Below are 23600 nucleotides of genomic sequence, written 5' to 3' on the forward strand. Positions count from 1 at the left end.
ACGGAAGTGACGTCATCGCCCTGAGGCCCTCCGGTGGGTCGCCGGCCCTCGTCCCGCGCGCGCCGCCTCCGCCGCCCGGCTACCGGCAACATGGCGTCCGCCCTGGAGCAGTTCGTCAACAGCGTCCGCCAGCTCTCCGCCCAAGGTGAGGCTATGGGCGCGGGCCGCGAGCCTGCGTCCGGCCTGCGGCGTGGGTCTTGGCGCTTGAGCCGGGGCTGAGGAGCGCGCGAGATGGGCGACCCCTTCGCCCAGGCCCCGGCCTCCGCCCCCCGCCGTCGGAGCTCGGTCCGTCTCGCCTCCCGGAGGCCCTTCCCTACCTGGCCTCGCGGCTGGGCCCCTCGCGGCCGGGCCCCTCGCGGCTGGTCGCGCTTGATCCCCGGGGGCCCTGGCTCCCGGCTCCCTTTTGGGGGAGCGGAGCTGTGGCCGCTGTGAATTTGCCCCTAATTTTCATGTCTTTGGTTGGTTCCTCTCATGGCCTGAGTGTAGTGCCCAGAATTAAAGTAATTGGCCGCTGTTGTGAGGCCCCTTTCCTCACCCTGTTGGTTTATCTGAGAAATAGAAACGTTCGGACTGCGCGGGGTTGTCAGGAGTGAGCGGGAGGAACCATTAAGGTTGCAGAAGCCGCTTGACCTTGCCCAGGCACTCTTCTTTCGGGATTCGCGTCTCCCGGTGTAAGGACCCAGGTGCTGCCCGCCTGGCTGCCCCGAGGTTGCTTTGGTGCCCGGCGCTGCGCACAGCAGCGCAACGGTTCTGCCTCGTTTCTCTTCACTGGTAGGAGTTAGGGTCAGGGGTGAGGCTAGGAGTCTCTGGGAGTGAGGAAGGCACTCACTCGTTTGTTTGTGCCACAGACTCCAGTTTCCCGAGGTCCCATGAGGTTAGGAGGTTTGGGTTCAAGTCCTGTCTCGGTTGGGCTTCCCAGGTAGCTGAGTGGTAAGGAATCTGCCTGCCAATGCAGGAGATCCCCTTCGATCCCTGGGTCAGAAAGATCCCGTGGAGGAGAAAATGGCAACCCACTCCAGTATTCTTGCCTGGAGAATCCCATGGACAGAGGCGCCTGGCGGGCTGCAGAGAGTTGGACATGACTTACTTTAGCTGCTGAACACGCATGCACCTGTCTCAGTCACTTGGTGACTAACCAAACAACTCATTTCCCAGGTTCAATTTTCTTACTTAAAAAACAGAGCCGAGGCCATGCTGGTGAGCGTCAAACAGGATTGCTTGCCTAGAAGCTTCACACACATGCTTTGTGCAGGCTGCTGCCGTAGGAGCAGGCTGCCCAGCAGAGACGTGCAGGTCACTTGCCCTGCCTCTGACTGATGTGCCTCACACCTCCTGCACAGATGGGTGCCGGTGTGGAGTGAGGGCTGGGGTAGAGAAGGAAGGAGGGGGCTGCTCAGAAGATGATGGTGTGCAGACCGAAAGTGACGGGCGTGGGAATGAAGGCGGAGGGGAGAGGAAGGAGTGGACTGAGAGGCTGAGGAGTGAGATGAAGTCATAGCTGGTGACATTTTGGATACAGAAGAGAGATGAGTTGGTGCTGATGGTAATGTGCACTCTGCTGGTTTGGGGCATTGGAAGTGGGAGTGCGAAACCTTCAGTGGCCAGAGGAAAGTCGGAAACTTAGCACTGAGACCAAAGGCAAAATCATTTGGTGTCTCTGGCCCTTCTGGGTCCTCATCTGAAATGAAGGAGTTGGAAGAAATCACCTTTAGGCACCAGCATGTCTGAGGTATGACATCCTTTGGTCTGGTGAATGCTGTTCTGAACGGTAGTGTCGTTCTTGTTTTCCAGGGCAAATGACTCAGCTTTGTGAACTGATCAACAAGAGTGGGGAGCTCCTGGCGAAGAACTTATCCCATCTGGATACCGTGCTCGGGGCCCTGGATGTCCAGGAGCACTCCTTGGGCGTCCTCGCTGTCTTGTAAGGGCGTCTTCCTTCACGGCTTTGTGCTCGCTCAGCCCCAACACTGCGCTCGCTGGCTTTGCTTGGTGTAGGAAGTAAGCCCTGTAAACGACAGTGAGCTCTTTGGCACAACTAAAGTCACGTTGTAGCAGTTACCCTCACCTCATTGCAGCTAATCATTGCTTGTATTTTTTGTTCTGCTTTATTATTTTTTAAAATTCTTAATGTTTATACAAATTTTGAAATGTTTTAAAAAATGAATGGTGATCTCAGTTGTGGTACTCTAGTTTGTGTTTGTCTGAATACTTTTATTCGTGTGATCCATGGGGTTCTCCCCATTTTCTGAATTGAAAAGAGGAAAGAGTGGCAGGACAGGGCAGGAGGAGGCTGAGCTGAGTGAAGTTCCAAGTGGTCCAGAGCACCCTGCAGACAAGTTTAAGCTGGCTTAAGACCAAGTTAAACAGACGTTATTCCAGTTGGTCTTTTGAACTCTTGTGACTCTATGTACTTGATGGTTGATTTTTTTTTTCTCTTGATGTTTTAGTGTCATAGATTGGGATTTTATGGTTGTTGTGAAAGTTGAAATAATATAGATGAACTGAGAACAAATTGACCTGAAGTGAGGGTCTGGTTTCACTTGAGCTGGCGCTCCTGAGACGGGGGTGTGTCAGGAGGAAGGTGCTGTCAGAGCCCGAGGTCTAGCCTGCGCTTGCAGGATGGTGGTCAGTGGCTGCTGCGTGTCTGAGTGTAAATCTTTACAAATAAGTGACCTGCAGGATTCAGCTCCTCTGTCGTACTTGCAGTATCTTGAGGACTCAGTAGCCACTGCTTTAGATGGCACACACTCGGAACAGGGCCTCCGCTGCAGAAACTTCTGCTGGCTGTGGCTGGCGGATGAAGATTTCTGCTGGCTGTGCTTTCCCATTAAAAGAACAGGTAGCACAGTTTGTACCCACTTCAGCTTATGCCGATGTGTGTGTCAGGTGAGATGATGTATGTGAAAGCTTTCTGAAGCTATAAGATGTTTAACGTTGTATGTCAGAGGAAACCTGGGAAGGACCCTGACCTGGTTACCAGGTTCCCTGGGTTTGTATCTGCGTTCTGCTGATTATGAGATGTGGGGCCCTGAGCTGTGTATTTTTGTTTATAAAGTGGAAGTCACAGTGCCTTACTGACCTATTGTGAAGCCCAAATGAGATTGTTTGGACAGATTTTGATCATTGGGAAGTATAATTACTGATGTCAGGTGGCATTGTGATACTGTATAGATGGAAGTACAAGTTGAAAGATGGAGAAATTGTTGTTAGGTGATAACACCTGTTTCATTTTTCTTGAAATGAGTTTAAACCATTCCGTTTTTTCTTTTTTAAAAAGAAGAGTTTGAAGTTTACTTGTAAGCGGTATGTAAGTGGTGGTGGCTTACATAATAATTTCTCCCCAGAAACCTTTCTCCGACTCCTTCTCAGTGTTTATGGTGGCGCCTGGTGGCACCATCTGCCAGGTGACTCGGAATGGGTCATCTGAGTTGTCCCTCTTCCGACCAGTCCACTCCTCTGGTCCTGCCCCACAGCTAGTCCTTATCCCCTGGGTCTGGGGCAGCACCATGACTGTGAGCCACTGCCATGGCCTCCAGCCAGCCCGTAGCTTCCTCCCTGTCCCCCTTCAGTCTGTTCTGCTCAGGGTTTCTAAGTGAGTAAGCAGTACTGAGAACATTGAAGTGCAAAAGGAAAGTATTTAAAAAATTTTTGGGCTACAAGTTTAAGTTTAGTTACTTTGAGTATTAAGTGGCCTGATATTTGACCTCATTTAACAGTTTTCTTTTTTGAAAGTTGCTCTCTTTTGGATATCTTTTATTCCTTGCCTTTTTGCTCTGGGTAAAAGTTGTTCTTTAAGCTTATTTTTCTTAGTCTCTATTTGTGTTTATGTTCTGTGTCTTGATTATGCAAAGAACCAGGCCAGCAGAATCTCATAGATTCTGGTTCTTAATTTTTAAAAGTGTCATGACTCCTTTAATTTCACAGAGCATTGGAGGCAGGATGGACTTCCATATTTCCTACCATGAGGCCCCAACCAGGACCAGTTGGTTCTTCTCTGTGTTGTAGGTTTGTGAAGTTTTCCATGCCCAGCGTTCCCGACTTCGAGACGCTGTTCTCCCAGGTTCAGCTCTTCATCAGCACCTGCAACGGGGAGCACATCCGCTATGCGACAGACACCTGTAAGGGCAGTGCCTTTTCTTCTCCGTGGCTGTGTTCTGCCCTGTACTCACTTACATCTTCAATATTTTGTTATTGTGTCTAGTTGCTGGGCTTTGCCATCAGCTAACAAATGCACTTGTGGAAAGAAAACAGGTAAGAATGTTGTTTGAGTAATTTACAGTTTCGTTTCACTTGTGTGTAACCTGTGCAGTGCTCCGAGCATTAGGGTCCCAGCCTCGTGCTGAGACCCTGATGCTCAGACATATGTGATGGGTTTGGAGAGCTCAGAACATCTCCTGGGGGAGCTCTGACCACAGGAGAGGTGCCCCCAGGGCACAGCTGCTGCTTCTGTTCAGAATGGCCCTTCTAGCGCCTCATGTTATAAAGTGCAGATTTTGTTTGCTTGTTTGTTAAACCTTTTGTGTGTGTTAGTCACTCAGTCGTGTCCAACTCTGCGACCCCTTGGACTATAGCTCGCTAGGCTCCTCTGTCCATGGAATTCTCCAGGCAGGAACACTGGAGTGGGTTGCTATTCCCTTCTCCAGAGGATCTTCCTGACCCAGGGATAGAACCTGTATCTCCCACATTGCAGGTAGATGCTTTACCATTGAAGCCACCAGGGAAGCCCTTCTTGTTAAATCTTTTAATTGAGTCCCTTGGACTGCAAGGAGATCCAACCAGTCCATCCTAAAGGAGATCAGTCCTGGGTGTTCATGGGAAGGACTGATGTTGAAGCTGAAACTCCAATACTTTGGCCACCTGATGCGAAGAGCTGACTCATTTGAAAAGACCCTGATGCTGGGAAAGATTATGGGCAGGAGGAGAAGGAGACAACAGAGGATAAGATGGTTGGATGGCATCACCGACTCGATGGACACGGGTTCGGGTGGACTCCGGGAGTTGGTGATGGACAGGGAGGCCTGGCGTGCTGCGGTTCATGGGGTTGCAAAGAATCAGACACGACTGAGCGACTAAACTGAACTGAATGACCTAATTTTCCCTTTATAAGAAGTTGTTAGGTTGGTATAATTAATTGCCATAAATGCCCTCCACCCAGAGTCCCTAGATGTTGGTATCTTCCCTGACCTGCTCAGTCTTGTCTTCTTCCTTTCTGAGCCACAGGAAAGAAGGTTGCAGCTATGGTCCCCTTACCCTGAGAGCTCAGTGAGTGTTTCTTAAAAACTAGGACAACTTAGAACATTCTCTAATGTAACCGCAGCACATCAGAAGACAAACATGTATAGAACCCTTTAACACATCTGACCTCCTTATGCTTCAACCAGTTGTTTCTGCTAATGTCTTTTGTAACAAAAGACAATCTCAGATGACAGGTTAAATTACATTATTGTGTCTCTTTAGTCTCCTTTGGAGAAGGCAATGGCAACCCACTCCAGTACTCTTGCCTGGAAAATCCCTTGGATGGAGGAGCCTGGTAGGCTGCAGTCCATGGGGTCGCTAGGAGTCGGACATGACGGAGCGATTTCACTCTGTTTTTTCACTTTCATGCATTGGAGAAGGAAATGGCAACCCACTCCAGTGTTCTTGCCTGGAGAATCCCAGGGACGGGGGAGCCTGGTGGGCTGCCGTCTATGGGGTCGCACAGAGTCGGACACAACTGAAGCGACTTAGCAGCAGCAGCAGCAGTCTCCTTTATGTATTTTTTTCATTTAACCTAGCTCTGAAGATTCAAATGAAGAGTTAAGCAGTATTAATTTGTAGTGTTGTGTCTGAAACTTTGTCATGTTATCTGTCTACAAAGAAGAAAGGAAAGTGAAATCGCTTAGTCGTGTCCGACTCTGTGACCCCCATAGACTGCAGCTTCCCAGGCTCCTCCGTCCATGGGATTTTCCAGGCAAGAGTACTGTAGTGGGTTGCCATTTCCTTCTCCAGTCTTTAGTCTCCTTTAATCTAGTGAAGTCTTTATTTATTGTGATACTGACACAGGTTATAATTTGGATGTTTCTTTTTAATTTGAAATTGAACTTTGAAAGACTGATGGTGTGAAAGAGCCTGAAAACAAAGACTCAGTTGATAATTTTGTAGGTGCACTACCTAACTGTTGTTTGAGGGAGATGGTTAAAAATATCCAATCAGTCTTCACTGAGGAAAGCTTGCGAGTTCCTCCCCTCTTTCACAGTCACATCTTCTCCCCAGAAGCTGATTGCACCTCTTGTGATTCTCGGTCTTGTTATTCACGATCAGGGCAGGAAAATGGTCTGTTTGTAGCTTGTGGTATCGCTTTCAACAGTAATTTACCATCAGGTAAGAGATGTTGTGCTGGAGAGAATTTACAGGTGACCCCCAGAATGTCCTGCAGGAAAGGGCCAGCATCCATGTTCTCAGTTAAGTCTCCTAAACACGAGTCACTTCTGTGGTTAATGATCTGGAAAATTGTGGTTTGTTTACTTGTAAATATAATGAACTGTTGAGAATGTAATGTTGATTTTGATTATTGATCTCCATTAATTAGAAAAAGCTTTCTGATTTTAAAAAGTTGTGCTAATTACTCTAAATATGACAATAAACAGCCTAAGATGACACTTTCTGACTGAACAGAGACAGAAGTTTCTCCAGAGGCTGTGGGACCCCCCCTCCTGTCATTTAGAGGAGCCCATCAGTAGGGTTGCTCTCATTTAGAGGAGCCTGCCTGTAGGGTTACTTCACTTGTAAGGGACAGCTTAGGACTAGGCGTGCCGCCCCCACCGAGGCCCTAACTGACAGGCCTCTTTCTGACAGCCTCTTCGAGGAATTGGCGTCCTTAGGCAAGCCATTGACAAGATGCAGATGAACACAAACCAGCTGACCTCTGTGCACGCCGACCTCTGCCAGGTGAGCACCGGGGGTCACCCGGGTCAAGGTTGGACGTTGTTGGGATGGCGCCATGTTTTAAGTGCGCTGTTGTTGGAAGGGAATGTTGGGGCTGCTGACCACCAGCCGTGGGCTGCCACCCAGCCAGTCAGTGGGATGTGAGAGCAGATTGGGATGGGGGGGTGGTGCTTGTGACCCTGACAGCACTCCCAGTAGGAGCTCTGGGGCCTGAGAACCAACTGGTGACTTCTCACGCCTGAAGATGTTACTTGTTTGTTTATTGAAACCCAGATGGCAAAGGAGGGATATGTGTAATGAAGCCGGCCTCTACGTGCTCCCTTGCCACCCTCCCTCCTTTCCGGAGGAAGCTGGAGTTGATCATTTCTCCTCCAGCCCTCCAGCAACAGTTTAGGCACACACCAGCAGATACCTGTATATTTTTGTCTCTGTAGTTTAAACACAAATAGTAACAATCTGCTGCTGCTGCTGCTGCTAAGTCACTTCAGTTGTGTGCGACCCCATAGACGGCAGCCCGCCAGGCTCCGCCATCCCTGGGATTCTCCAGGCAAGAACACCAGAGTGGGTTGCCATTTCCTTCTCCAGTGCATGAAAGTGAAAAGTGAAAGTGAAGTCGCTCAGTCGTGTCCGACTCAACGACCCCATGGACTGCAGCCTACCAGGCTCCTCCATCCATGGGATTTTCCAAGCAAGAGTACTGGAGTGGGGTGCCATTGCCTTCTCCGAGTAACAGTCTATACAAGGTCTTTTTCCTATATACTGTGTCTTGGAGATGATTTTTTGTTAGTGCTTCATAGCCACAGAGAACTCCATACTGTGGGTTTAGCCAGTCTCTGTGGGGTATCCAGATTGTTCCCTTAATGAATAACATGGTATGTGGATTATTTCAGCCACATCTTCTCACTTCACATGGAGGTGTGCATTCTTTTCTCTTATTTTTGAAACACTTTTGTGGCGCAGGTGTGACGGGCACACGGTAGAGTTTATGAGTCCCAGGTGTGCATTGTTTGCACCCCTGTGTGTCTGGTTCCACTGTCACCCAGGCCTGAGGCTCTGCCGGTCCTGCTTTCTTGGGCTGCACATTCTCTACTCATAGTCAAGGGAGTCAGAGCAGGTAAGGAGAGATCTGAGAGGAGCAGTGCCCGTGCCGCCAGGGCAGCAGAGAGCAGAGCCCACACTCATGCATCATCTGTAGATGCCCGGGCATTGCTTCTCTTGTGAGCTCTTCATGTCACAGCCAGTTAGCCTTTTCCAAAGAAATGCTGTTTTATTCCGAATGCCTAAGAAGATGGAAGGACGTGTCAACGTTTAAATCATTCTAGTCAGTAAGGTGTAAGCCAAGTGTTTTCTAGAACTTTCTGGGTTTTCTCCTTTTGCTGACGTGTCCCACAGTGCATGTGGAGTGATGGCTGCATGTGTCTCTCTCCACAGCTGTGTTTGCTGGCAAAGTGCTTTAAGCCGGCCCTGCCGTACCTGGATGTGGACATGGTGGACATCTGCAAGGAGAACGGGGCCTACGACGCCAAGCACTTCCTGTGCTACTACTACTATGGCGGGATGGTCTACACCGGGCTGAAGAACTTCGAGCGGGCACTCTACTTCTATGAGCAGGTGGTCACTCCCCAGCTCGGGGCGTATGAACCTGTGCAGTCAGAGAGGCGTGCCTTGACTGGTGGCTGGGGCCCACGGCAGGGAGGGACTCGAATTCTGTCGGGTGCGGGTTGAGTTCTGTGTGTCTCTGGATGTTTGCGGCTTCCTCTGTATGTGGGGAAGCAATGGAGCCAGTGATCTTTGTCGCATCTTCTTGTTCTGAAATGAGGTGTGAAGTTGGGTTAAGTTTTTTGCTTTTTTTTTCTTCGGTCCATGCTGCATGGCCTACAGTGTCATAGTTCCCCAGGCAAGGACTAAACCCAGGGCCATAGCAGTGAAAGCACTGAACCCTAACCCTGAACTGTCAGGGAATTCCCAAGTGTTTCTTGTTTTAATAAATAAGGCATTCTCCTAGTTCATAATTCAGAGTATGTAAAGGAGTTCAGAGAAAAAAGTGCCTCCCCTCCACCCTTTTGTGTCTGTGATGAGATGTGCATTTCTGGAGGCTTGCTCTGGGCCTAAAAAGACAGGACTGGGTAGAAACAGTGTTTTAAGATGAACTTGTCAGACGTTCAGAAGTTCAGTTTGATTCGGAGTGCACGTTCTGGTAATCAAAGGTGCTCTGAACCTTGGAGGAGCTCAAGTGTATCTGAGATGCTGTGCAAGCATGTGCACACGCCTCTGGGTAGGCGTGGCCTTGGTCAGTGGGCTTGACCAGCGTTGCTGGGGCCTGGGACAGGGCGACTGGAGGTGCTGCTGGGCAGGGGACGTGAGTGATACCAGACAGGCATTTTTTTTACTGCTTTTCTGAAACATTCCAAAAGATACACTTGCTAAAAAAAACAAAAAACAAACACCTCAAATCAGGCAGCATTGCATAAACTGACGAGTGAGAGCTGCGCCCACTGCTCACCCTGAGTACAGGTGGCCCTGGGTGCCCCCTGGGCCCCAGCGGGCAGGCCCTTCAGCAGGTGCTGCTGCCTCGTTGAAAGCGGCGCTGCCTGGGCTCGTTGTGCTTGTGTCCTCATGCGCTTACAGGAGTGTTTCTGTGGAATAATTCCAAACGGCCTTAAGGGCCCGGGGGCTTGGGTTTTGTTTGGGACATTTGGGCTGATTTGGGTGATAGATTTGGATTCTTAACCTTCATGAATTCATGTGAAAGAACGTAGAAAGGCAGCTGCAGAATAGGAGGAAATACTTGCAGGTGATGTTTCTGAAAAGAGACTCACGTCCGGAATGTGCAGAGGTGTCAGAATTCAACAGTAAAAGCCCTGAAGTTTTAAAATAGGCGACAGATTTGAATAGACATTTCTTTGGAGACTATATACAGATGGCCAGAAGCCCTGATCAAAAGGGAAATGCAACTCAGAGCCACAAGTGTGGCACCAGGTCACACAGCAGGCAGTTGTGATGGGGTGCTGGCTGCTGACAGGGGTGTGGGTTCAGAGCCCTTGTCATGGCCAGTGGGATGCTCAGTGGTGCGGCCCCTTCGGAAACAGTCTGGCGGTTCCTCAAAAGGTCACACCTGAAACCTCCATGTGACCCAGCACTTTGATTCCCAGGGTTACACCTGAGAGAAGTGGCAGCAGACACCACCTACACACACGCATGTTCTCGGCAGCGAGAGCCGTGCGGCCAGATGCCCGCCAGCCCAGGTGGTCTCTGTCTACGTGGAGCACCGTTTGCCTGAATCATAGAATAGGTTGTGACGCGGGTTACTTCAGTGTGTGCCCTGGAAGTGTCACAGTGAAGCTGCTCACATAAGACCCTGTGAAGCCATTTATGGGAATTTCGGGCACTCTAGTGGTTAGGATTCCATGCTCTCACTGCCAAGGGCCTGGGTTTAATCCCTGGTCGGGGAACTGAGAGTCTATGAGCTACACAGCACAGCCAAGAGAGGGGGGTAAAGCCATTAATATGAAATGTCCAGAGCAGGCAAGTCCAACAAGAATTGAAGTGGAGGAGTGGATGGCTGGGGAGGGGAATATGGGCAGTGACCCCTGCCCAGCAGAGTTTCTTTTTAGGAGGGTGAAAATGTCCTGAAATTAGGTAGTAGGAACAGTTGCACAACTTGGTGATAGTGCCAAAGCCCAGTTGTCATTAAAGGCAGTGACTGGGTATCAGTACTGTCTTCCGAATTCATGCCCTGTCCTCATTCTGACGTTCCTCTCCACCCAGGCCATCACCACACCTGCCATGGCCGTCAGTCACATCATGCTGGAGTCGTATAAGAAGTATATCCTGGTCTCTCTGATCTTGCTGGGCAAAGTACAGCAGCTGCCGAAATACACCTCTCAGATTGTGGGTAGATTCATTAAGGTGAGCTTTCAAAACAGTGATTTCTCAGCTGACATGTTCTGTTCCTACAAAGCTGTGGTGATGCATAATTCTGTAATCTATGTGACTTTACTCTCCCAGCATCTTCAATTAGCAGACATTCTCGACATCCCCTGGGCATCTGGCAGGACCCTGACTGTCGTTGTCCGTGCCCACCGACCCCCTGATGGGGTGGGGTATTCCCAGGAATCTGCGTCCACGCTCTTGCTCTGGGTGGTCATGGCGTAGGGGTTTAAGGTTCTGATAGAGCAGTGCTTATGCTCTGTTGGACTTGAACTCTGACCAGGTGCTGGGAGATCCTCTTAGACCCCAAGCTTTGCTCACTGAGCTGCTATGGTTTTCCTAAGGACTCGGCTCCAGGACCACGTGGAGAAATGACCTCCTTTTTTATTTTCTCATAATTCATGCTTATTTTATTTTAAATTGAAGTCACTATCATTTGATAACAATTTTGTGCTGACCCTCCTTGAACAAAACTCAAAGTTTCAGGAGGTCAGTTTGAAAGTCTTCCTGATGTGAAGGTTTCTGTGCTGTCATGTTGAGTATTGCCCTTGTCCTTCAGCTACCCATCATGGTTCTTGGGCTCCAGGCTTCCTGTCACAGGTGGGCATTTGGGGGTGGGTGAGAGGCCCTCAGAGCCCGCGCAAGAGTGACGCGGGTTTGGAGAACTCCCACAGGTGGCCCCCATGGCCCTGGAGTGACCTGTTCCAGGAGGAGCACTTTCGTAATTGGGGTCCTCGTGACTCACCTCCTTCACAAGGGCTGCGGTTTGTCTGCAGGGTTAATGGAGTGGTGCCGAGGGCTCAGGCATCAGGGTAGGGCTGCTGCTCTAACCAGGTCTGCGCATGCTGCTCAGCACCGCTCGCCCGCTCCTGCAGCCCTGCCCCGTGTCTGACAGGGAAGATGAGGAGCCGTATCACCCGGGTGGTGGACACAGCTCTGCTCTGAGGGGCCCTCAGCCCAGGGGTCTCTTGTTCCTCTGGAAGCAGTTGGTTGTCCCATGGCACCTGGTGAGGCACGTGTGGAGCAAGAGGGGGCTGAGAAGGGTGGGTGTTTGCCCCCTTTCTTCCCAAAATGGTTTATCTGGGACAAGTCAGGAGCTGCCTGTGAGAAAAAGGCCTGTGGCCGTCACTGAATGCAGGCTCCAGGCCTGCTCTGTGCTACGCAAGGAGCACCATGGTAAACTTCTCTCCTTGGTCTTGAAAACCAGGCATTTGCTTAGAGTAACTTACAGTTTGCTGGGTAACAGTAAGGGAGGCTGGACCTCCTTGCTCCGTAGTTAGTGCCACGTTTCCTTTTGCATCTCACACAGGCTCTGTTCTGCTAACTGTCGAATCTGGTTTCTTCCCCTCTGCACACCTTTAGCCTCTTAGCAATGCATACCACGAGTTAGCGCAAGTGTACTCCACCAACAACCCGTCGGAGCTCCGCAGCCTGGTGACCAAGCACAGCGAGATTTTTACACGGGACAACAACATGGGGCTGGTGAAGCAGTGCCTGTCCTCGCTATATAAGAAGAACATCCAAAGACTCACCAAGGTGCAGTCCTGTGGGCCTCCAGAGCCAGGCTCCGTTCTCCTGTCCTTGTTGGCACTGAGGCAGCAGCGCAGGGTCCCAGCCGGTCCTTTGGGGACCTTGAGGGGTGCCTTTCCAGGGCTAGTATGGGGTATTTGAGAAGAAGAGCAGGTGAAGAAGAAGCAGGGAGGAGATGTGGCTGCTCTGGGAGGCAGACAGGTAGCTGAAGGGAGGGAGATGGCCTGGGCAGATGCTAAGGGTACAGCTGTGCTGCCCGGGACCTCACAGCAGGCTAACCCACCCGTGGGCGCTTGGCTGGTGCACTTGCGCTGGGGAAGATAAGCCAACTGTGTAGTTTTTATTTTTTAAGATGAAAATAGACCCAGTGGCTTTTGATGCTGGAAAATATGCTTGTTATCAAGTGTTAAGACTGTCCAGGAAAGTGTAAAAAGAAAACGAAGCCTTATGTTAGCCAGGGAGATGGAGGTGTTCACTGCAGGTAATGGGAAACCGGCAAAGAACAGCTGCAATGAGCGGGGAGGGGACAGCTCTTCCCCCGAGACGCAGCCCTGCAAGGACGCAGTGGACGAGATGGCTGGCTGCCGGGCAGGCGGGGACACGGGATTGTCACGGGGGCTCAGACCTGCTCCACAATCATGTTCTGGGGACGTTTCTCTGGATCCGTCTGCTCCATGTGTGCGAACACTCCCACTGACTGTAACCAGGGTCACATGCTATATGCTGTTCTATATCCTTTCTTCTGGTTTCCATGGCAACGTAAGCCTGTATCACAGTGACTGTACGTTGTGCTTTGTTGTACAGACAATCATAACTTTCTCTGCCAGTTCTCTTCTGATAGACAGTCAAGCGGAAGTTTCTTACTTTGAAAGGAAAAATGACAGTTCTGTATATTTCGAAATGTTCACTTTTCTTCCTCACTGGTGCTAAACTGCCTAGATACTGCTTAGAATTCACAGGAGTTTCATTTGGGAAGGAGGTGCTACTCTGAACTAAAATATATAGAGAGTTTTTTTGGTGATTGGCTTATCAAGAATTTTCAACATCAGAATCTTAACAAGGCCTGCTTTGAAAATGCATTGTATTTACAGCTGGCAGTTGTAAATATTGCCAGCTGCTCTAAAAAAGGGGGTTGTTTTAATTTGTTCCTGAAAGGCGTTTTCATCAGGTCCCAGGCAGACCATGGTAAACACTGGTTTCCTTCCCCCTCCCCACCCCTCACTGGTTTCCTTTTAGCCCTCAATGTGTTTACGCGTGCTGACTTTGAATTTTGAAGGATGAATCTGTTTTTTTTTTTTTAATTTCATATTATTTACAAGTTAATATATTTACAATACAAAATGCAAAGACACAAAAATCTCCACCCAGTTCCTATACTGCAGCTGGCCTTTTCTTTCCCAGAGGCAGCCCAGCATCACTGCTTCTCGGGCCTCCCAGCAGAAAGTGTATAAGCATGTGCATTCACACACACGTGTGCTGTCACACGTATGCAGTTTCCTTGTTCAGAGATGTGAGCCAGATATAGACCCTGTTCTGTGTCCCTTTTTACGTTTAATGATGTGCATGTCTTCAATTTCAGCTCATAAAAAGCATCCTCACTTTGTAAGGTTTTTTATAGCCGTGTAGGAGTCCATTTGTGTGGTTTCCTGCACTCAGCCAGTCCTCTGCTGACAGACATCTGGGCAGTTCTGACCTTGCCATCACAGGTAGAGCTGCAGCGAGCAGCCTGGCACACACGTCATTCTAGACCCCATGTGGAGGGTGTTTCCTAGAAGTCGTTGCTCTAGGAAAGTGATGCTGAAGCCTTAGCACATGGAGTTCAAGTCATCTTTGCAACAGAAAGCTTGTACACTCTTGAGAAGCACGCGATCAGTGACTCAGTAGGAGTCTACACATTTACTAGAATTTCTCTCTTCAGTCTGTTTCTACCTGTGATTGATTAACTTCTGAATTTCAGACATTTTTAACACTGTCGTTACAAGATATGGCGAGTCGCGTGCAGCTGTCCGGGCCTCAGGAGGCAGAAAAGTATGTCCTGCACATGGTAAGTGTGTTTCTGTTTTCAGAAGTTACTAAGTGGAGTTTTGTCCTTGTAAAGGTTACTGGTGTTCGCCATGGGAGACATAGAGGAGGAGGCAGGGCATCCAGTGGCACCACTGTGGGTGCTCCGTCAGCCTCCTCACAGTTGCGGTTTTCCTGGGACGTGTGCACGTGTGTCCCGCACGGTCGTGTCCTGAGGACATTCTTGGTCATCACAGCCAGGGAGTGCTGCTCATAGCAAGCGGAGCCAGGTCCTGCATGCAGGGGGCGCGCCCACCACAGAGAATTCTCTGGCTCAAAACGTCAGTACTGCCAAGCCTGAAAAATCCTGTCCTACTGTGTAAAATTTATGAAGGCAGGGATTTTTGTTTTTAAATAAGATTTAATTTTTTTTATAGTGATTTGAGGTTCACTGCCAAATTGAGGGCAAAGTACAGAGTTCCCAGTCCCCACACACAATCAAAGCCTCCCCTGATCAGTGTCCCCACCAGACTGGGCTGTTGTCATAGCTGATGCTCCTCCACTGACAGCTCTTCATCCAAAGTCCTTAGTTTACATCAGGTTTGTTCATGTGTTGGACACTCTGTGGGTTTGGATAAATGTGCATGTACGTGAATCTGTCATGACCGCATCGCATGGAGCATCCACTCTGCCCTGCAGATGCCCTGTGCTCTGCCTGGTCCTTACCACCCCTCCCTCTACTGACCTTTTCGTTTTCTCCAGTTTTGCTTTTCTCACAATGTCATATGGTTGGAATCATACAGTGTGTAGCCGTCTCAAACCAGGTTCCAGCCCTGCATCTGCCTGGAAAGGTTATTTTTAATCCTGACTTGTAATGTCCCATTTTTAGCGGTGTCCCATTTTTGAGCTTCTTACGGAAGGGAATGTACAGTGTGTGTGCTCAGAGGTCTGGCTGTTGCTGCTCAGCATCACGAGCCCCATGCACTGTGTTGCGCGTTGTTGCAGCCAGCTCATGTTCAGGGTTGCAGCGTCCACGGCATGAGTGGAACCATCAGGTAGACATGGGGGTGGTTTCCTGTTGTGGTTTTTACAGAGCACACTGCTGGTGAACCTGGTGTGCATTTCCACTAGGTGTGTTCTGTCCGCTGTGAGATCCCCCATGTGCTCACAGAGTCAGGGAGTCACGCCTTGTGTTCGGTTGTGTTGGGCTGTGAGCACTTCGTTAACTAGGACCACATCCCCCGAGGCTGGAGATAGCAACCAGCCCAGGCAGCTCAGCTCCACCATCCCAGATGGAGCGTTGCTGCTGCTGGGGCATGGTGTGTCAGGAATGACAGCACCCTTCTGGGATTTTCTATCGGCTGCTCCCTTTTTAGCTGCATGGACAGGATTTGGCTATGAGGATCAGTCAACTTAATCCCCGGTTGTTGATGCAAATAAAAAATGTATACCTTGAAGCTGCCTTGGAATCAGCATTGACAGGAAAATTTTCTTAAAGGACCAGAGGATAATTGCTACTGGAGTGAACCAAAAATTTGTTAGGGCTTCCTTTCGTGAAACACAAAGACAATTTCAATTATATCTCATAGAAGTTGTCTAAAGATGCAAGGGTGCTTCAGAATATCTGCCAGAGAAGCCAGACACATAGGAGCACGCACTGTCTGACTCCACTTCCACGAAACCTCCAGAACAGGCATGTGCACAGCGTGCAGAGTACACGGGTGGAGGTGGGGCTTGAGAGGAGGGGGCTGGGCAGTGACTACGCAGACGGGCGGGGGCCCGCTGGCTAGAGGTGGTGCCTGTGCATCACAGGTATAGTTCAATCTACTGAATTGTTCCCTTTAAACTGGCTGACTAGGAGATGACCCTGGTGGTCCAGTGGCCAAGTCTGTGGCCTTTCAGTCCTTGGCTGGGGAAAACTAGGATCCTGCAGGCCGCGTGGCACAGTCGAAGTAAAGGTTAACTCACTTTATGTGGACTTTACTCCTTAGTCTCTCATGGTGCCCTGCACATACTAGGTATTTAAGAGAGGGAAGAGAGTTGAAGAAACCGGTGGAGCCTAAAACACTTACCAATTGATTTACTTGTTGTTCTCTGTGATTTCCCCTAACTGCGTTGAAATACCACTTATTCACATAATGTTTGGGGTTAAACTATTTTCCTGATTTCTCTTTTATAGATAGAAGATGGTGAGATTTTTGCAAGTATTAATCAGAAGGATGGGATGGTCAGTTTCCACGATAACCCTGAAAAATACAACAATCCTGCCATGCTTCACAACATTGACCAGGAGGTAACAGATGCCAGTGCTCTGGGCTGATGTCTGTGATTTTACACTTGAAGTACTGCTTCTGTGTTCCAGGATAATTTTAGTTTTAAATATAGGTAGTTCCCAACTAGTTTGTAAGAACATCTAATTTCCTAGAAAGTTAATTTCAAAATGGACTCTTCCCGATTGTCTGGTTATAAATAAACGGTAGGTTAGCATCCTTGTCCAGTTTATCAGAGCCTCCCTCAACTCCTGAAATGCTTGGGAGAGTACAGTGTTTCAGTACAGTTTCATGTGTACCCAGTAGCCACTTACACGGTGGAGCCTTCAGTAACTTGAGTCTGGAGTCCTGGGTCAGAAGGTCAGGGGTAAGCGGCTGGCGGGGAGGAAGGCCAGCGGCGGTTCCCGCTGGGCAGCAGCCACGGACCAAGGACCAGGGAGCCTCTGCCTCTACACCGCGGCCCATGCTACTCAGGGCCTCCGGGCGTGAGCTGGGCTCACGGGGGCCAACAGGCTTCTTACCTCTGATAGGCAAATGGATTCAGCCAAACAGTAGCTTCAGAATATGAAAAGCAGTAAGTCACCAGAGTCTCTTTTTGGCAATTCCAAATTTTTTAAAACCCTGGAAGCTGGAAGTATTTTTTGTAACTCGTTTGGTGTCAGGTGCCACCTGAAATGACACTTGTGAACGGTTTTAGGTTTCACGTGTGTAGTTTAATTATGGTGTGGCAGGCAAGGTGCGCTATTTGTGCTGTGTTAACTGTCTGACCCCAAATTCTGACTCCAGAACCTATCTGGCTCAGGGCTGTGACCTTGTAGCACCCGAATAGTCTAGGCTCAAAAGGATAAACTTGCCCTGAACCCACCTGCTCAGCCTGTCGACCTGCCTCCACACAGATGCTGAAGTGTATAGAGCTGGACGAGCGGCTGAAGGCCATGGACCAGGAGATCACAGTGAACCCCCAGTTCGTGCAGAAGGTGATTGGGGTCCCCTTGTTAACAGAAGTATGCTGGAGGGAGCTGGGTGGTGTCCCTGTAATACGTGAAGTTCACGGAGATGTGCTCGTGGAGAGCATTTCCACACTCCAGGCTGGAAGTGTGTTTAGGGGTGGGGGTGGGGGTCCTATAACTGCCTCCCTGTTACAAGGGGTGATATCCTCTGGGGCTGCTGGCGGGAAGCTCTTGCCCAGGCAGACAAGTGCACTGTCTCCTGCCTCCCTCCCAGAGCATGGGGTCACAGGAAGATGACTCAGGAAACAAGCCATCCAGTTACTCCTGAAGCCGACACCCATCCTGAGTTAGAGAAGCCATCGCCCATCCCTGTGGCCGGACAGGTGTTGGGAGGCGGCTAGAGGATCAGGCCCATCTCACCTGGACGTAGAGACTGCGTTTTGTTTTGATGTCTTCAGTCCTGTGTGCTTTCAGTAAACCATTCTCTCTGTGAAGAAAGGAAAACATGTTCAAACTTTAAAGCCTGTTGTGGGTTTATTTATCCTCAGATTAATGTTATTGCATTAAATCTGCCTTTTTGTTTTAAGTTATTTGAACGTTGGTTCGTCTTCTGTATCACCTTTTCCCTCTGAAAAGCTTTTAAAGAACATGTTCATTCTGAACAGATGTAGATTTTAAGAGTTGTTGGAAGATTTGAATCTACAATTGATATCAATTGCCTTAAAAAAAAAAGCTAAGAGGAGAAAAAACATCTGGGAGAATCTCTCAGGTAGAATCCAGTGTTTCAGAATTAAATTACCATGCATGTGAGCCATAGGATGCATTCTGAATTAAAGAGATACCCTTTTAGTCTTGGGAACCTTCGTGTGTGTGTGGAGCTCTTCTGTTTGTGAGGTGAAGGGCAGACCTGCCTGGGCTTTATCTACAAGCATTTCCTGTTCACCTGCACAGCTGCGTTTGGATTCTGCTCAGGGTCCCCCCTCTTCAGGACTCTGGGATGCATCTGACTCAGGTCCCCTGAGTTGGTCCCAAGATGGTGTGGAGACTCTGAAAAGTGCGGTCGGATACAGTGGAATTAGGTCCCTAAAGAGCGTCTCCCTTGTGAGTAACATTCACTGTTTATGATGCGTCAAGTTGTGTGATCACCACATTTTCATTGTTTACAAAAGGAAACTCTGAAATATCATGCCAAAGGATCTCTGAAATCTCATGCCTAAGGAATGACCCCAGTAGAAAGGCTTTGAGGCTGTGTGGGCCATCGTGCCACCCCCTGCTGTGCTGCAGGAAGGTGGCCACAGAGCATCTGATCCATAAGTGCATGGATGAGGCTGGGTCCCAGTGACCCTGGGCTGGCTGTGACCCGCCCCCCCGCCCCCCTGTCCAGACTGCTCCCCAACTCAGGTGAGCTGCTTCGTTTCCATGCATACTTACACAGGCTTGTACTTAGGAAATACTGAATGGAAATTTCCCTTCTATCAATGTGGCGAATTATACATAGTTTTGTTTTGTTAAAAACCACTGGACAACTTCTGATTTACCCGGATCTGAATTAAAATCACCTAAAACATGTTTGAGAAGTCTAATAGGTGGCAGTCATGGCTATTTAAGGCAAGGGTAACTCATGGGTTCTGACGTGGACACTTGATTTCCCCCCAAGATAGTGGTTCACTAAAACACCACATCAATTTTGAAACTTTGATCTCCAGAGGGGCCCGGTGTTTAGGGCCTGTTGCTGTGTTTGCAGGGGCCCCTGCTATCTGTCAAGGAAGAGGGGCTGGGTACTCTCAGCCCTCCACATTGCACCCACCTCGCGTGTTCTCTGGCTTTGGGGAGGAAAGGCGCAGGCCCCCTACATTGGCTCTGGGCCCTGGAAGGGTGTCCACCTCACTGCAGCGCCTGTGCCCGGGCAGTGATTCCAGCCCAGGAGGCAGGCCTCCCCCACGCACACGTCCGGGGCCCCAGTCCACTGGGGACCTCCCCAACCTCCTAAGCTCTACAAATTTTGGTGAGACTTGTTTCCTTTTCTGCCACGTGGTTAATGACTATTGGGCTTCCCAGGTGGTGCTAGCGGTAAAAAAATACAAACCTGCCTGCCGGTACAGGAGACCTAAGAAACATGGGTTCAATTCCTGGGTCAGGAGGATCCTCTGGAAGAGGGCATGGCTACCCACTCCAGTATTCTTGACTGGAGAATCCTATGGATAGAGGAGCCTGGCAGGCTACATAGTCCATGGGGTTACAAAGAATCTGACACGCCTCACATAGTGGACCTACTCATTTTCTTAGGACTTTTCAGGTGTGTCTTTTTGTGGCACTCTCCAATGTTAGGAAGTACTCTGAATTAGTAACTAATGGCCCTCAGAGTTCAGTGCTTGAATAATGTGTGTTTCTATTTGTACGGGTGCCCAGTGAGTGCCCACTCCCCCACACCACCACCACCCGCCACACACACACACACACACACACACTTTGCCCAAGTGACAGTATTCAGCTTTTAGTCTAGACTTTCTTAGGTAATTATGCTTGGTCTACAAGGCCTCTGGTTTGGGATATATCAGTTCAAAGTATTCTTTAAAAAACTTCTAGTTGCATGTATTTTAAATGCAGAAGGTGTTTTCTGAGCCAAAGAATGTCACTAAATGGGCAAGCAATAAAGTTACAGAATTGTTCTGCCCTACATGGAAGTCACCTTCTTGACTGGTGAGTATATTGGAGTCCCAAACAAGGCTAACAGCACATTACTGTGAACTAGCCTTAGTAACAGGGTAGTGTCCATAGAATCTTAACGAGTTGATGCAATAATAAAGATGTGATTTGATTATATTTTGCAAGACATAAAACATTGAAAAATTAAGCCAATGTTTTGAGTTAGGAAGGTTTTAATAGACATTACTCACAGCATGCTCCTCAACCCACTGGAGACCTGAGCTTTTGCTAAAACAATTTTAGGGGAAAGGGCTGCTTAGACACACATTTTTGGTAAATAATGAGTTGGACAAAGTTTCTTAGATTTTTTAAAATCTCACATCTCCTGTGATATGCCAACATAAGCCACAAATACTTAAGAAGGTGTTTCTCAAAGTTACTTCTAGATTAATTTGGTTAACTTGAGATATAATTCAATAGGCTCAGTGGTAAAGAATCTGCCTGATATGCAGGAGACACAGAAGACCTGCCTGAAAAATTCCATGTACAGAGGAGCCTAGCAGGCTACAGTCCATGGGGTTGCAAAGAGTCAGACGTGACAGCATGCACACATGCAATCTAACCAGGGACAAATGCTTTCCCTTTTCCAGCATGTATTTGGCATGCCTGTGTGCTCAGTTGCTCAGTCATGTCCGACTCTGGCGACCCCATGGATTGTAGCCCGCCAGGCTCCTCTGTGCATGGAATTCTCCAGGCAAGAATATTGGAGTGGGTTGCCATTTCCTTCTCCAGGGGATCTTCCCGACCCAGGAATCCAACTCATGTCTCCTGAGTCTCCTGCATTGGCAGGCATTCTTTACCACAGCCACCTGGGAAGCCCCACATAATTTGGTGGAGGGTCTCAAAAAGCTGTCAGCTTTTTAAGCGTGGCACTCATAGGTGCTCTACCCTTGATCACATTCCCTTCTCTGGTCAGCTTATATTCTAGTTCTCTCCCATTACTTGCTTTTCAAAAATGCAGTTTTTGATTTGTAAATTCTACGTTTCTGGGTTTCAACTTGAAACACTAGCCAATTTTTAGAAGAAAACTTTAAAGTTAAGAGTTAGTTGCTCAGTAACGTCTGACTCTTTGAGACCCCATGGACTGTAGCCCACCAAGCTTCTCTGTCCATGGGGTTTTCTCAACAAGAACACTAGAGTGGGTACCCATTCTCTTCTCCAGGGGATCTTCCCGACCCAGGGATTGAACCTGGGTCTCCTGCATTGCAGGCAGATTCTTTATGGTCTGAGCCACTTCAGTGTCTTTGTGACCCCATGGATTGTAGCACGCTAGACTTTCCTGTCCTTCACCAACTCTCGGAGCTTGCTCAAACTCGTGTCCATCAAGTCAGTGATGCCATCCAACCATCTCGTCCTCTGTTGTCCACTTCTCCTCCTGCCTTCAATCTTTCCCAGCATCAGGGTCTTTTCCAATGAGTCAGCTCTTCACATCAGGTGGCCAGAGTATTGGAGCTTCAACTTCAGCATCAGTCCTTCCAATGAATATTCAGGACAGATTTCCTTTAGGATTGACTGGTTTGATCTCTGTGCAGTCCAAGTGACTCTCAAGAGTCTTCTCCAACGCCACAGTTCAAAAGCATGAATTCTTCAGTGCTCAGCTTTCCTTATGGTCAAACTCAAACATTCATACATGACTACTAGAAAAACTATAGTTTTGACTAGACCTTTGTCAGCAAGGTAATGTCTTTGCTTTTTAATACGCTGTCTAGGTTTGTCATAGCTTTTCTTTCAAGGAGCAAGCATCTTTTTTTTTTTTCTTAGTTTATTTTAATTGGAGGCTAATTACAACATTGTGGTGGTTTTTGCCATATATTCACATGAATCAGCCATGGGTGTACATGTGTGCCCCATCCTGACCCTCCCCATCCCATCCTTCAGGGTCATCCCAGTGCACCAGCCCTGAGCACCCTGTCTCATGCACCGAACCTGTACTGGCGATTTCACATATGATAATATACATCTTTCAATGCTACTCTCTCAAATCATCCCACCCTTGCCTTCTCCCACAGAGTCCAAAAGTCTGTTCTTTACATCTGTGTCTCTTTTGCTGTCTCACATATAGGGTCATCCTTACCATCTTTCTAAATTCCATATATATGCGTTAATATCCTGTATTGGTGTTTTTCTTTCTGACTTAATTCGCTCTGTATAATAGGCTCCAATTTCATCTACTTCATTAGAACTGATTCAAATGCATTCTAATAGTTGTGTAATATTTCATTGTGTATATGTACCATAGCTTTCTTATCCATTCATCTGCCGATGGACATCTAGGTTGCTTCCATGTCCTGTTGATTGTAAACAGTGCTGCAATGAACATTGAGGTACACGTGTCTCTTTTGATTCTGGTTTCCTCAGTGTGTATGCCCAGCAGTAGGATTGCTGGGTCCTATGGCAGTTCTATTTCCAGTTTTTTAAGGAATCTCCACACTGTTCTCCATAGTGGCTGTACTAGTTTGCATTCCCACCAACAGTGTAAGATGGTTCCTTTTTCTCCGCACCCTCTCCAGCATTTATTGTTTGTAGACTTTTTGATAGCAGCCATTCTGACCGTCATGAGATGGTACCTCATAGTGGTTTTGATTTGCATTTCTCTGATAATGAGTGATGTTGAGCATCTTTTCATGTGTTTGTCAGCCATCTGTATGTCTTTGGAGAAATGTCGTTAGTTCTTGAGCCCATTTTTTGATTGGGTCACTTATTTTTCTGGAATTGAGCTGCAGGAGTTGCTTGTATATTTCTGAGATTAATTCTTTGTCAGTTGCTTCATTTGCTATTATTTTCTCCCATTCTGAAGGCTGTCTTTCCACCTTGCTTATAGTTTCCTTAGTTGTGCAAAAGCTTTTAAGTTTAATTAGGTCCCATTTGTTTATTTTTGCTTTTATTTCCCTTACTCTGGGAGGTGAATCATAGAGGATCCTGCTATGATTTACATCAGAGAATGTTTGGAGCAAGCATCTTTTAATTTCATGGCTGCAGCCACCATCTGCAGTGATTTTGGAGCCCAAGAAAATAAAGTCTCTCACTGTTTCCATTGTTTCCGCATTTATTTGCCATGAAGAGATGGGACTGGATGCCATGATCTTCATTTTTTGAATGATGTGTTTTAAACCAGCTTTTCACTCTCCCCTTTCACTTTCATCAAGAGGCTCTTAGTTCTTCTTCACTTTCTGCCATAAGGGTGGTGTCATCTGGGTATCTGAGGTTATTGATATTTCTCCCAGCAGTCTTCATTGCAGCTTGTGCTTCATCCAGCTCGGCATTTCACCATGATGTGCTCTGCCTATAA

At 48.4% G+C, this 23600-nt stretch overlaps 1 protein-coding gene across 2 annotated transcripts; it reads left to right on the forward strand.

Annotated features, from left to right (window-relative positions):
- On the forward strand, window positions 1–18464 carry COPS3 (COP9 signalosome subunit 3). Of its 2 annotated transcripts, XM_061391281.1 has the most exons (12): window positions 1–145; window positions 1792–1921; window positions 4006–4118; window positions 4202–4251; window positions 6835–6927; window positions 8356–8535; window positions 10693–10833; window positions 12217–12390; window positions 14342–14428; window positions 16565–16678; window positions 17552–17632; window positions 17880–18464. In XM_061391281.1, the coding sequence occupies exons 1-12, from the start codon at window positions 91–93 to the stop codon at window positions 17931–17933; spliced, it is 1272 nt and encodes a 423-aa protein (XP_061247265.1). In that variant the 5' UTR covers window positions 1–90; the 3' UTR covers window positions 17934–18464. The 2 variants fall into 2 exon arrangements, with proteins under 2 accessions (XP_061247265.1, XP_061247266.1); XM_061391282.1 differs by lacking the exon at window positions 1792–1921 and having other exon boundaries at window positions 63–145.
- The last annotated feature ends 5136 nt before the right edge of the window (window positions 18465–23600 follow it).

This window comes from Bos javanicus, chromosome 19 (genome assembly GCF_032452875.1).
Source record: "Bos javanicus breed banteng chromosome 19, ARS-OSU_banteng_1.0, whole genome shotgun sequence".
Lineage (NCBI taxonomy): Eukaryota > Metazoa > Chordata > Mammalia > Artiodactyla > Bovidae > Bos > Bos javanicus.